Below are 13,648 nucleotides of genomic sequence, written 5' to 3'. Positions count from 1 at the left end.
ACTGTAGGCTATATCATAGAAATTAAAACCTATTTCCATGTGAAAATGTTATGGGATTTGCTTAATTGGTTTTGTTGGTAGGCCTACATTATGTTCAAATAGCAACAATTACGGGCCTCCTGAGTGGTTCAGCGGTTTAAGGCACTGCATTGCAGTGAGGTGTCACTACAACCCCGGGTTCGATCACAGGCGGTGTCACAGCCGGCCGTGACCGGGAGACCCATGAGGCGGTGTACAATTGGCCCAGCATCGTCCGGGTTAAGGGAGGGTTTCACTGGCCGGGATTTCCTTGTCCCGTCGCGCTCTAATGACTCCTTGTGGCGGGCCGGCACCTGCAAGCTGACTTCGGTCGCCAGCTGGATGGTGTTCCCTCCGACACATTGGTGCGGCTGGCTTCCGGGTTAAGCAAGCACTATGTCAGAAGCAGTGTAGCTTGGCAGGGTCATGTTTCAGAGGACGCATGGCTCTCGATCTTCGCCTCTCCCGAGTCCGTAGGGGAGTTGCAGCGATGAGACACAAAATTCGGGAGAAAAATGGCTAAAAGTACATATATATATATATATAGACTATTGGCTCCTGTCTAAAACTGTAAGGTTACAGACTCAGTGTTCACTGTGCACAAAATTCTCACAATGTTCAGGTTTTCACTCACATTACATTTAAGTCATTTAGCAGACGCTCTTATCCAGAGCGACTTACAAATTGGTGCATTCACCTTATGACATCCAGTGGAACAACCACTTTACAATAGTGCATCTAAATATTTTAAGGGGGGGGGTGAGAAGGATTACTTTATCCTATCCTAGGTATTCCTTAAAGAGGTGGGGTTTCAGGTGTCTCCGGAAGGTGGTGATTGACTCCGCTGTCCTGGCGTCGTGAGGGAGTTTGTTCCACCATTGGGGAGCCAGAGCAGCGAACAGTTTTGACTGAGCTGAGCGGGAACTGTACTTCCTCAGTGGTAGGGACTGTAGGAAATAAATTTAAAACCATCCACAATAAAAACATTTTTGAAATGAGCTAATAGAGCAGGCCAGAGGTGGATGAACGCAGTGCCCTTATTTGGGTGTAGGGCCTGATCAGAGCCTGGAGGTACTGAGGTGCCGTTCCCCTCACAGCTCCGTAGGCAAGCACCATGGTCTTGTAGCGGATGCGAGCTTCAACTGGAAGCCAGTGGAGAGAGCGGAGGAGCGGGGTGACGTGAGAGAACTTGGGAAGGTTGAACACTAGACGGGCTGCGGCGTTCTGGATGAGTTGTAGGGGTTTAATGGCACAGGCAGGGAGCCCAGCCAACAGCGAGTTGCAGTAATCCAGACGGGAGATGACAAGTGCCTGGATTAGGACCTGCGCCGCTTCCTGTGTGAGGCAGGGTCGTACTCTGCGGATGTTGTAGAGCATGAACCTACAGGAACGGGCCACCGCCTTGATGTTAGTTGAGAACGACAGTTTGTTGTCCAGGATCACGCCAAGGTTCTTAGCGCTCTGGGAGGAGGACACAATGGAGTTGTCAACCGTGATGGCGAGATCATGCGGGCAGTCCTTCCCCGGGAGGAAGAGCAGCTCCGTCTTGCCGAAGTTCAGCTTGAGGTGGTGATCCGTCATCCACACTGATATGTCTGCCAGACATGCAGAGATGCGATTCGCCACCTGGTCATCAGAAGGGGGAAAGGAGAAGATTAATTGTGTGTCGTCTGCATAGCAATGATAGGAGAGACCATGTGAGGTTATGACAGAGCCAAGTGACTTGGTGTATAGCGAGAATAGGAGAGGGCCTAGAACAGAGCCCTGGGGGACACCAGTGGTGAGAGCGCGTGGTGAGGAGACAGATTCTCGCCACGCCACCTGGTAGGAGCGAACGGTCAGGTAGGACGCAATCCAAGCGTGGGCCGCGCCGGAGATGCCCAACTCGGAGAGGGTGGAGAGGAGGATCTGATGGTTCACAGTATCGAAGGCAGCCGATAGGTCTAGAAGGATGAGAGCAGAGGAGAGAGAGTTAGCTTTAGCGGTGCGGAGCGCCTCCGTGATACAGAGAAGAGCAGTCTCAGTTGAATGACTAGTCTTGAAACCTGACTGATTTGGATCAAGAAGGTCATTCTGAGAGAGATAGCGGGAGAGCTGACCAAGGACGGCACGTTCAAGAGTTTTGGAGAGAAAAGAAAGAAGGGATACTGGTCTGTAGTTGTTGACATCGGAGGGATCGAGTGTAGGTTTTTTCAGAAGGGGTGCAACTCTCGCTCTCTTGAAGACGGAAGGGACGTAGCCAGCGGTCAGGGATAAGTTGATGAGCGAGGTGAGGTAAGGGAGAAGGTCTCCGGAAATGGTCTGGAGAAGAGAGGAGGGGATAGGGTCGAGCGGGCAGGTTGTTGGGCGGCCGGCCGTCACAAGACGCGAGATTTCATCTGGAGAGAGAGGGGAGAAAGAGGTCAGAGCACAGGGTAGGGCAGTGTGAGCAGAACCAGCGGTGTTGTTTGACTTAGCAAACGAGGATCGGATGTCGTCGATCTTCTTTTCAAAATGGTTGACGAAGTCATCTGCAGAGAGGGAGGAGGGGGGGGGAGGGGGAGGAGGATTCAGGAGGGAGGAGAATGTGGCAAAGAGCTTCCTAGGGTTAGAGGCAGATGCTTGGAATTTAGAGTGGTGGAAAGTGGCTTTAGCAGCAGAGACAGAGGAGGAAAATGTAGAGAGGAGGGAGTGAAAGGATGCCAGGTCCGCAGGGAGGCGAGTTTTCCTCCATTTCCGCTCGGCTGCCCGGAGCCCTGTTCTGTGAGCTCGCATTGAGTCGTCAAGCCACGGAGCGGGAGGGGAGGACCGAGCCGGCCTGGAAGATAGGGGACATAGAGAGTCAAAGGATGCAGAAAGGGAGGAGAGGAGGGTTGAGGAGGCAGAATCAGGAGATAGGTTGGAGAAGGTTTGAGCAGAGGGAAGAGATGATAGGATGGAAGAGGAGAGAGTAGCGGGGGAGAGAGAGCGAAGGTTGGGACGGCGCGATACCACCCGAGTAGGGGCAGTGTGGGAAGTGTTGGATGAGAGCGAGAGGGAAAAGGATACAAGGTAGTGGTCGGAGACTTGGAGGGGAGTTGCAATGAGGTTAGTGGAAGAACAGCATCTAGTAAAGATGAGGTCGAGCGTATTGCCTGCCTTGTGAGTAGGGGGGAAGGTGAGAGGGTGAGGTCAAAAGAGGAGAGGAGTGGAAAGAAGGAGGCAGAGAGGAATGAGTCAAAGGTAGACGTGGGGAGGTTAAAGTCGCCCAGAACTGTGAGAGGTGAGCCGTCCTCAGGAAAGGAGCTTATCAAGGCATCAAGCTCATTGATGAACTCTCCGAGGGGACCTGGAGGGCGATAAATGATAAGGATGTTAAGCTTGAAAGGGCTGGTAACTGTGACAGCATGAAATTCAAAGGAGGCGATAGACAGATGGGTAAGGGGAGAAAGAGAGAATGACCACATGGGAGAGATAAGGATCCCTATGCCACCACCCCGCTGACCAGAAGCTCTCGGGGTGTGCGAGAACACGTGGGCGGACGAAGAGAGAGCAGTAGGAGTAGCAGTGTTATCTGTGGTGATCCATGTTTCTGTCAGTGCCAAGAAGTCGAGGGACTGGAGGGAGGCATAGGCTGAGATGAACTCTGCCTTGTTGGCTGCAGATCGGCAGTTCCAGAGGCTACCGGAGACCTGGAACTCCACGTGGGTCGTGCGCGCTGGGACCACCAGATTAGGGTGGCAGCGGCCACGCGGTGTGGAGCGTTTGTATGGTCTGTGCAGAGAGGAGAGAACAGGGATAGACAGACACATAGTTGACAGGCTACAGAAGAGGCTACGCTAATGCAAGGAGATTGGAATGACAAGTGGACTACACGTCTCGAATGTTCAGAAAGTTAAGCTTACGTAGCAAGAATCTTATTGACTAAAATTATTAAAAATGATACAGTACTGCTGAAGTAGGCTAGCTGGCAGTGGCTGCGTTGTTGACTTTGTAGGCTAGCTGACAGTGGCTGCGTTGTTGACACTACACTAATCAAGTCGTTCCGTTGAGTGTAGTAGTTTCTACAGTGCTGCTATTCGGGGGCTAGCTGGCTAGCTAGCAGTGTTGATTACGTTGCGTTAAAAGAACGACAATAGCTGGCTAGCTAACCTAGAAAATCGCTCTAGACTACACAATTATCTTTGATACACAGACGGCTATGTAGCTAGCTATGTAGCTAGCTACGATCAAACAAATCAAACCGTTGTGCTGTAATGAAATGAAATGAAAAATGTGATACTACCTGTGGAGCGAAGCGGAATGCGACCGGGTTGTTGAGTGCGGAAGTTCTATTCAGTAGACGTTGGCTAGCTGTTGGCTAGCTAGCAGTGTCTCCTACGTTAAGGACGACAAATAGCTGGCTAGCTAACCTCGGTAAATTAAGATAATCACTCTAAGACTACACGCTCTAAACTACACAATTATCTTGGATACGAAGACAGCAAAGACAACTATGTCGCTAGCTAACACTACACTAATCAAGTCGTTCAGTTGAGTGTAATAGTTTCTACAGTGCTGCTATTCGGTAGACGGTGGACGTTTGCTAGCTGGCTAGCTGCTGGGCAGATAGCAGTGTAGACTACGTTAGGACGACGAAATACGAAGTTGCAATAGAAGTGCTGACTGTTTCACTTTGTTGTCCTCTTTCTTTTCCTTTTTCTTCTGTCCTTCTTTTGTCCTTATTTTGTCTTCCTTTCTTCTGTTAACTAGATATTTGTTGTTGTTATTCTTTGTAAGCTAGCTAGCTTCTTCCAGGAGAGTCCCTAGCAACTGCTTAGCAACAAGTAAACAATTCTGCTAGCAATTCACCTAGCTAAGATAACTGTACAATTTTATGAAAAAAAATAGTTAATTTTTCAAAAGCCTGTCTTGTTTAGTTTGTTCCTTGTTTTGTCTTCTATTGAATCTTGCAGTTTTCTCTTGATTTTTTCGATGTACTTCACTCTAAAAAAACATTTAAATCTCAATAAATACAGGAGCTCATTTTTCAGCAGCTGCTCAATTTAGAACTCCGGAATTTATACCTGTCTAAAATAAATAATGGATTTATTGTGATGGTGTAGGCTATATTAAATTGATTTATTATACTTTTTAAAATGTAGATGATCCAATAGCTTTGCATCAGTGGCTTGTAGGCTATGCGTGGAAGCCAGGAGATGCTAAACATGTTTATGTTAATTAACGGTCAATTACCGTGAGACAGTTATTTCCATGATAATCACCGGCTGACAAAATTTCATGCCCTAGCACTGACCCACCCCATTTCTGTTTAAAATTTGAGAAAAGCGGAGTTGACCTTCAATTGGTTAGACTGAGTCGACATGTTTGAATTTGGCAACCATCCTCTCAGTGTAGAGAGGGTGAATGAATGGGCTGCTCCCGGTTAAATTGTGCATAACAACAACAAAAAATACTCTTAAATGGTTAAACTAGTGGGAAATATATGTGATTATTGTACAAATCTGTAAGTTTGCTTTATTTACTATTATCCTAAATTAAAATATATAATTATTTTGGCCATATTTAATAAGTTTATTTTACGCTACTTTCCTACATTACACAAGCTCATGTTTTGACCATATCGGTTTGGGAGGATTTAGACATTCTTTTTACCTCAGATTGGTGATGTTAGTAGAAAAGTTTATAGTCAGCACGATGACACAAGATGAAATGCTTAAAACAGATCAATATATTTGGTTTTGTACTGTTGATTTTGTCATACATGCTGGGGGTTGCAGGACATTTTCGAACTCAAATTGCACGTAGAAATCGGGGTGGTCTCTATAAATGTCGCTGGCCTCACACCAATACACAGATTTGAGAATCAAACTATCTCTCAAATAACAGCCAGCCCTAGTCAGTGTTGATATCCTATGTCGGGTCGTGATGTGATTCATTGAAGTTAAATAACAAAGCAACTGATTTGTTCCTTCCCCATTTCAACAGCCTCTCAGAATCTCCATCTGAGATTCCACTGCCTTCAGCAAATTATCTTCAAACCACTGATGTAAAAAAATATTCTCTGATTCAGTGTCCTTTGAATAGTGTTAGTTTAAACAGTGCATACAACCCAAATGTTTGCCCTCTCTCTATTGATTTCAATGTGATATCGATATAAGTGAATAACAAAATAGTGTTGCGTTTACCTTTCCGTGTTGGCAACCCACTTGAAACAAAATGCAACAATCCAAAATGTAACTGGCTGTCTTCTACAAGGTGCCCTCTAAGTGGTGATATACATTTTATTCCCAGATTCTGTGTTTTTTCAGTAGTGTTAGTTTGAACAGGATGTGCAAACTGACTCCACCCATCTTGTTCTATTGATTTCAACGCAATATCAATATTAGTAATTGACAAATCAGTGTTGCGTTTCATTTTGGCGAACCTCAAATCAAAATGCACCACTCAAAAATGTAGCTGACTGTCTTTAGTAAGTTGTCCTCTAACCAGTGATGGTAACAATATTTCCAATTTCTGTGTGTTTTTTTAGTTGTGTTAGTTTTAGCAGCGCATAAAACCTGATTTTCATCCCTAATCGATATGAGTGATTTAATGCGACTTATCAAACCAACGGGGTTTTGGGGCGTATACAGTACATAAGGTGCTCGTTTAAAAAAATAATACAAGTAATATTATTACTATTGTGACACATGTACAGTGGGGTCTGAAATTATTGACACCCTTGATAAAGATGAGCAAAAAATTACTGTATTAAATAAATAATTCCAAATACTGAGCTAAATTGTATACTACATTTTTTTGTGAAATTATATTATTTTATACTAATACAATTGCTCAGAGGAAGATATTTTGTTTATAAAGTAATACTATTTTTGTCAAAATGATTGACATCCCTGTTATCAATACCTTTCAATACCTCATCTTGCGAGGATAACGGCACTGAGCCTTTTTCTAAAATGTTTTATGAGTTGGAGAACACATTGGGAGGGATCTTAGACCATTTCTCCCTACAGAATCCTGTGCATATGGACTGTCCTCTTCAATTTAAACCACAGGTTTTCAATTCCGGAGACTGAGATGGCCGTTGCAAAATGTAGATTTTCTGGCCAATTAACAATGTCTTTGTGGATTTTTATATGTGTATATGTGTGCTTCGTGTTATTATATACAAGCGCCCAAGACTAGTGAATGCTCTATTTTCATGTCATCTGACCAAAGCACCGGTTCCATTATTAAAGTGACCAGTGATTCTATGTCTATGTACATAGGGCAGCAGCCTCTAAGGTGCAGGGTTGAGTAACCAGGTGGTAGCCGGCTAGTGATGGCTATTTAACAGCCTGAGGACCTTGAGACAGAGGCTGTTTTTCAGTCTCTTGGTCTCAACTTTGATGCATCTGTACTGACCTCACCTTCTGGATGATAGCGTGGTGAACAGGCTATGGCTCGGGTGGTTGATGTCCTTGATGATCTTTTTGGCCTTCCTGTGACATCGGGTGCTGTAGTTGTCCTGGAGGGCAGGCAGTGTTCCCCTGGTGATGCGTTGGGCAGACCGCACCACCCTCTGGAGAGCCCTGCGGCTGCAGGTGGTGCAGTTGCCGCACCCGGGCAGTGCAGTTGTCGTATGCACACATGGTGGGTTTGGCATCAAAATGAGAATGCATGTGTCGTAAATAACCCTATACCTATTGTAAAATATGGTGTTGGATCTTTGATGCTATACGGATATTTAGCTTTCTCTGGTCCTGGGGCCCTTGTTAAGGTCAACAGCATCATGAACTTTACCCAGTACCAGGATATATTATCCAAAAACCTGGTTGCCCCTGACAGAAGACTGAAAGTTGGCCGCAAGTGGATCTTCCAGTAAGACAATAACCCCAAGCACACATCCAAAGTCCATAAAGAAATTGTGGTTAGAATTGAAGAGGGCTGTCCATAAGTGTAGACGAAGGATATGAAGCATCTAGAAGGTTTCTGTATGGAGGAATGGTTTAATACCCCCCCCCCCCCATGGTTTAATACCCCCCCCCCCCCCCCCACCCACCCAATGTGTTCTCCAACTTATAAAACATTTGAGAAAAAGGCTCAGTGCCGTTAACCTGCAAGATGATTTTGACCCCTACCATTGCTCCAGAACACAACAAGGGGGAGTCAGAGCACTCATTATGCATTTGGGTCCCAAGGTTTTTATGACCAATGATATTGAGTGGTTCCAATGGCGGATTTTGACGCGAGCCACCCGTGCCTGGTGGCGTTCTTTAACAAAGATGGCTGACAAAACATTACGGTGGAACCAAATGTAAGTTGTTGTAACGTCATAACGAGTCAAGCAAAAAAATGTACAATTGATAGGAATATGTTAGTTAATGTAGAGACAAACGTTTGTGCATATTTTTTTGTCATGAAGTTAATTTACAAAAATTGCTATTTTGCAAGTTATCTGACTAGCTAACATTAGCCAGTGTTAGGAGAATGAATTTGTAATTCGTGTTTAATGTTTTTAGGGACTCCTGAGAAAACCAGCAAAACAGGCTGTCCATCGTGTGAAACAGTAGATGTAAATAATCTACCTAGCTAAAGCATTTACTGCAAATTGAATGTACAATTGTGTAAGCTTGCCTTGCAATGCAGCTGAAGTAACATAGCTAACTATTTATTTGCTTATTGTGTAGTGGAGGATACAAATAACTGTATGCCTATGGATGTGTAGCTAGCTACAGTGTGTAGCAGATCTGTATATGGACCCTAAAACGTTAGGCTCTGAACTAATATTTATTCCAATCTATGAACCTCAGCTATCATAGTTGTTGTATCAAATTCAAGTCTGAATGACATTAATGAAGCCTATGTGTAACCGGTGTGAAATGGCTAGCTAGTTAGCGGGGTACGCGCTAATAGCGTTTCAATCGGTGACGTCACTCGCTTTGAGACCTTGAAGTAGTTGTTACCCTTGCTCTGCAAGGCTGTGGCTTTTGTGGAGCGAAGGGTAACGATGCTTCGAGGCTGGTTGTTGTTGATGTGTGCAGAGGGTCCCTGATTCGAGCCCAGGTAGGGTCGAGGAGAGTGGCGCAAGCAAAACTGTTACACGGGCACCGTTTTAATCAGCAGAATCTCCTCAATGTAATTATGTAAGTCTGGGTAGTGAGTTCGTTTGTCATCAATCGCTAGACCAGAAATAGTCAGAAGTTTTAATTTTTCCCTACTTTTTCATTACGCAAACATTAGCACAGTTTACTTTCTACACAAGTTGTTTTTTTCCAGTTTCGTCCTATGAACAGACTGTAGTGGGAAAATAAAAAGGGTTACATTTTTATGGAATTCTAAGCATCACTCCAGTCAAAACAGGCCCTGCGATTGTTTGATTCCATCAATTTGCTGTTCCAGTTTAGCCATCGTTCTTAAGCTGTTTTTCAGCCTTGGGTGAATTTTTTAAGGACAGCGTAACTAACAAATTGTCAGCCAACATAACTTTGTAAGGTAACTTATTTGAAAAGCCATTACTTTGTTACATTGAGTAGCAAGCTACCCCTTGGTCGTTAGGGCAAATCTGGTCTATAATAGGAGGGGGTTTGGGACAGAGCCACTGCTGTCAGCTGGCCACTTAATCACCTTAGCTATTAGAGTATTAGATAAGCTGCTTAGTGTCCTCTCTCCCTTCTGGGTCAGTACCGTATGGTGGCTGCTACTATACAGGGGAAGTCTGATGTAAGGTGTTGACACACAGTGGAAGAAAGCTTCTCAGTCAGGCGACTGGCTGCTCTAATCTCCATAAAGAGCCCTAATGGAGGCTAACTACAGTCTGTTGTTACGGTGAAACCGCCAGCCCTACCCTGCTCATTTACTGACACCTGGACTGAGGAAGAAATTAGTCATGTCCAGATTTATAGAGGGAGATGAAAAGAGTGCCATTTGGGACGCAGCCAAATGGCAAAACTGAAGACTCTTCCTATGAATGAAAAGGGGACTTGGGGTCATTTCCTGCTTGTTTGCTTGTGGTTAGTTATCTAATGTTCATGTTTATAATGTTAGTTGTGGAGGCCAAAATGCTCCATGTTTCTCAAATAGAATGTCCTTCATATGTTACATGTTAAATAACAGCATACACACAAACACAAAATCACTGTCAGCTCTGATCTATAACCATGGTGCCATGGATATTATTCACACCCACTCTCTCTCTCTCCATTTCATCTCTCTTCTCTCTCCCCTTTTCTCTCCCCTCACAGCCAGGAACTTCAATGTCAATAAGTCAGAAGCCATGCTTCGAAAGGTAGGCTAACACTCCCCCTCTCCTTTCCTATGTTGCTATTGAAACATATATGACTAGTTCTGTTGTATATTTTCATTGCTGCCATTAGAATACCCCTGGTGTGACCAACGGTTTATCTAGCCAGTAATCTGAAATACTGTGGGGAAAAGCCATGTGGTAAATATCAGGAATGTAGCCTAACCACAATACAATACAGGCGCTTTCAAAGAGTGGATTGCGTCACATGAAAGTGCTGCTTAAAAAACTGAAATACATCCATCACATTCATTTGATTAAACACCTTTGCCAAGCCTATGAATGCTACTGTGCTCAGAGTGGGGTAATTAATGCCAAAGGGCTAATTGAGCCACCCCTTGTTTCTAGGAAACACAACATTAATCATGTGACCAAATATTTAGGAAGAGGTCATAAGTTAATGGCATCTGTGAAGGAAGAAACCACATAGAAGTGGTAAGCAAGTTAGGTCCAAATGGATTTTCACAAAGTCCAATTCATTTGTTGTGTTATATGTTTCATGATGCTAATATCTAAACCAAGAAGATTGGTTTAAGAATGTTTTATACTTCAGTTGGGGTCCTAAATATAGCATGAGGTCCTAAACCTAATATGAAAATGCATCCTTGTAGCTGTGTGGGCTAATTTAGTCATAATGGTTTCTTTGGGGTAAATTGTGCCAATTGGGCCTCCCGGGTGGCGCAGTGGTTAAGGGCGCTGTACTGCAGCGCCAGCTGTGCCATCAGAGTCCCTGGGTTTGCGCCCAGGCTCTGTCGTAACCGGCCGCGACCGGGGGGTCCGTGGGGCGGCGCACAATTGGCCTAGCGTCGCCCGGGTTAGGGAGGGCTTGGTCGGTAGGGGTGTCCTTGTCTCATCGCGCACCAGCGACTCCTGTGGCGGGCTGGGCGCAGTGTGCGCTAGCCAAGGTGGCCAGGTGCACGGTGTTTCCTCCGGCGCATTGGTACGGCTGGCTTCCGGGTTGGATGCGCACTGTGTTAAGAAGCAGTGCGGCTTGGTTGGGTTGTGTATCGGAGGACGCATGACTTTCAACCTTCGTCTCTCCCGAGCCCGTACGGGAGTTGTAGCGATGAGACAAGATAGTAGCTACTACAACAATTGGATACCACAAAATTGGGGAGAAAAAGGGGTAAAATTCAAAAACAAAAAACAAAAAACTTTACATACCTCATACAAATGATGATTACATTTAGTCAGTTTTATGCATAATATGAATAGTACTTTTGCAATTTTTCATGCATTTGAACTCAATACATTGCATTTTTATTGTTACAGAGCTGACATTATCATGCCTCATGCATTTTACATCACATTTACATTTAAGTCATTTAGCAGACGCTCTTATTCAGAGCGACTTACAAATTGGTGCATTCACCTTATGACATCCAGTGGGACAGTCACTTAACAATAGTGCATCTAAAACTTAGGGGGGGGTGGGGTGAGAGGGATTACTTAACCTATCCTAGGTATTCCTTAAAGAGGTGGGGTTTCAGGTGTCTCCGGAAGGTGGTGATTGACTCCGCTGTCCTGGCGTCGTGAGGGAGTTTGTTCCACCATTGGGGGGCCAGGGCATATCATGCATACAAATGTAAAACAAGCAGGGATCGTCAACCTTTTTTTCCTGAATACAAAGTGTTATGTTTGGGGAAAATCCAATACAACACATTACTGAGTACCACTCTCCATATTTTTTAGAACACCTACTCATTCAAGGGACTTTCTATATTTTTACTATTTTCTACATTGTAGAATAATAGTGAAGACATCAAAACTATGAAATAACACATATGGAATCATGTAGTAACCAAAAAAGTGTTAAAAAAATCCAAATATATTTTATATTTGAGATTCTTCAAATAGCCCCCCTTTGCCTGGATGACAGGTTCCAACCACCGTGTCTTTGTGAGACGTGGTGTGGGTTAACGGATTATCTCCGCATGTGTATTTCCCACCGTAAAAGCATGGATGAGGTGTTATGGTGTGGGGGTGCTTTGCTGGTGGCACTCTCTGTGATTTATTTAGAATTCAAGGCACACTTAACCAGCATCACTACATTTACATTTAAGTCATTTAGCAGACGCTCTTATCCAGAGCGACACTACTACCGCATTCTGCAGTGATACGCCATCCCATCTGGTTTGGACTTAGTCCCACTATAATTTGTTTTTCAGACCCAACACACCTCCAGGCTGTGTAAGGGATATATACCAAGAAGGAGAGTGATGGAGTGCTGCATCAGATGATCTGCCCTCCACAATCCCCTGACCTCAACCAAATTTAGATAGTTTGGGATGAGTCTGATCGCAGAGTGAGGGAAAAGAAGCCAACAAGTGCTCAGCATATATGGGAACTCCTTCAAGACTGTTGGAAAAGCATTCCAGGTGAAGCTGGTTGAGAGAGTGACAAGAGTGTGTAAAGCTGTCATCAAGGCAAAGGGTGGCTATTTGAAGAATCTCAAATATAAAATATATTTTGATTTGTTTAACACTGTTTTGGTTACTACATGATTCCATATGTGTTATTTTATAGTTTTGATGTTTTCTATTATTCTACAATGTAGAATATAGTAAAAATAAAGAAAAACTCTTGAATGATTAGGTGTTCTAAAACTTTTGACTGGTAGTGTATGTAAATGAGATTATTCTGTATTTCTTTTTCAATACATTTTCAGGCTGTAACACAACAAAGTCTGGGAAAAGTTAAGGGGTATGAATACTTTCTGAAGGCACTGTATACGTTTTTTATCAACTGTAATAATCGAAAAGGCTGATGTCAGGAACTGATGTCAACACTCTTACTCTGAAAATACAGGCCCAGAGTAGTGCTGTATGCCGGGTTCAGAAGCCCTGGCCTATTTCTTAGTTCTGAGTGATTACTGATTTTTGAGGTTGGTTCAGTTTCGTTTTGATTATTAAAAAAATATCACGGCTTTCAATTATGAAAAAAATGTGTGATGAAAATAATGATGTTACAATGATTTTAGAGCTTTTTAGTGTACATTTCAAAGCCAACAATAGTGAGCATTCAATTGCCAAAATATTGGACATTTTTCAGTTGTGTATATTACTTTATTTTTATTTGATGACTTTATTATTTTTAATTCCTTAAAGTAATAATCTCATCTCTGCTCAGGTAGTAGTCAACCATCCATCTAGCCAGGTCATCTATCGTTATGTGCTCCCCATACTGTACTGTCTTTAGTCATCCTATTTAGCTAACCTGCCTAAGTATGCTGCAGAGCGGTCTGACAAAATAAACTAAGCAAAAAAAGAAATGTCCTCTTACTGTCAACTGTGTTTATTTTCAGCAAACTTAACATCCGTAAAATTTTGGATGAACATAACAAGATTCAACAACTGAGACTAAAACTAAACAAGTTCCACACACATG

The 13,648-nt window shown here is 43.8% G+C and overlaps 1 protein-coding gene across 5 annotated transcripts in view; it reads left to right on the top strand.

The window, feature by feature from the left end:
- Positions 1-13,648, top strand: part of LOC124034015 (SEC14-like protein 2) — a 44,797-nt gene that overhangs the window by 3,379 nt on the left and 27,770 nt on the right. For 2 of the 5 annotated variants that reach the window (XM_046346637.1, XM_046346636.1), the window contains one exon: positions 10,203-10,246. The exons of 2 other annotated variants lie outside the window; for them this stretch is intronic. In XM_046346637.1, the coding sequence (XP_046202593.1) occupies positions 10,203-10,246 (44 nt within the window). Of the gene's footprint in view, positions 1-8,214; positions 8,276-10,202; positions 10,247-13,648 lie in introns of those variants that run through there. One more of the 5 variants, XM_046346640.1, reaches the window with a different exon arrangement.

This window comes from Oncorhynchus gorbuscha, linkage group LG04 (genome assembly GCF_021184085.1).
Source record: "Oncorhynchus gorbuscha isolate QuinsamMale2020 ecotype Even-year linkage group LG04, OgorEven_v1.0, whole genome shotgun sequence".
Classification (NCBI taxonomy): domain Eukaryota; kingdom Metazoa; phylum Chordata; class Actinopteri; order Salmoniformes; family Salmonidae; genus Oncorhynchus; species Oncorhynchus gorbuscha.
Note: the sequence above shows the minus strand (reverse complement) of the source record. Positions and strands in the feature narration are given on the sequence as shown.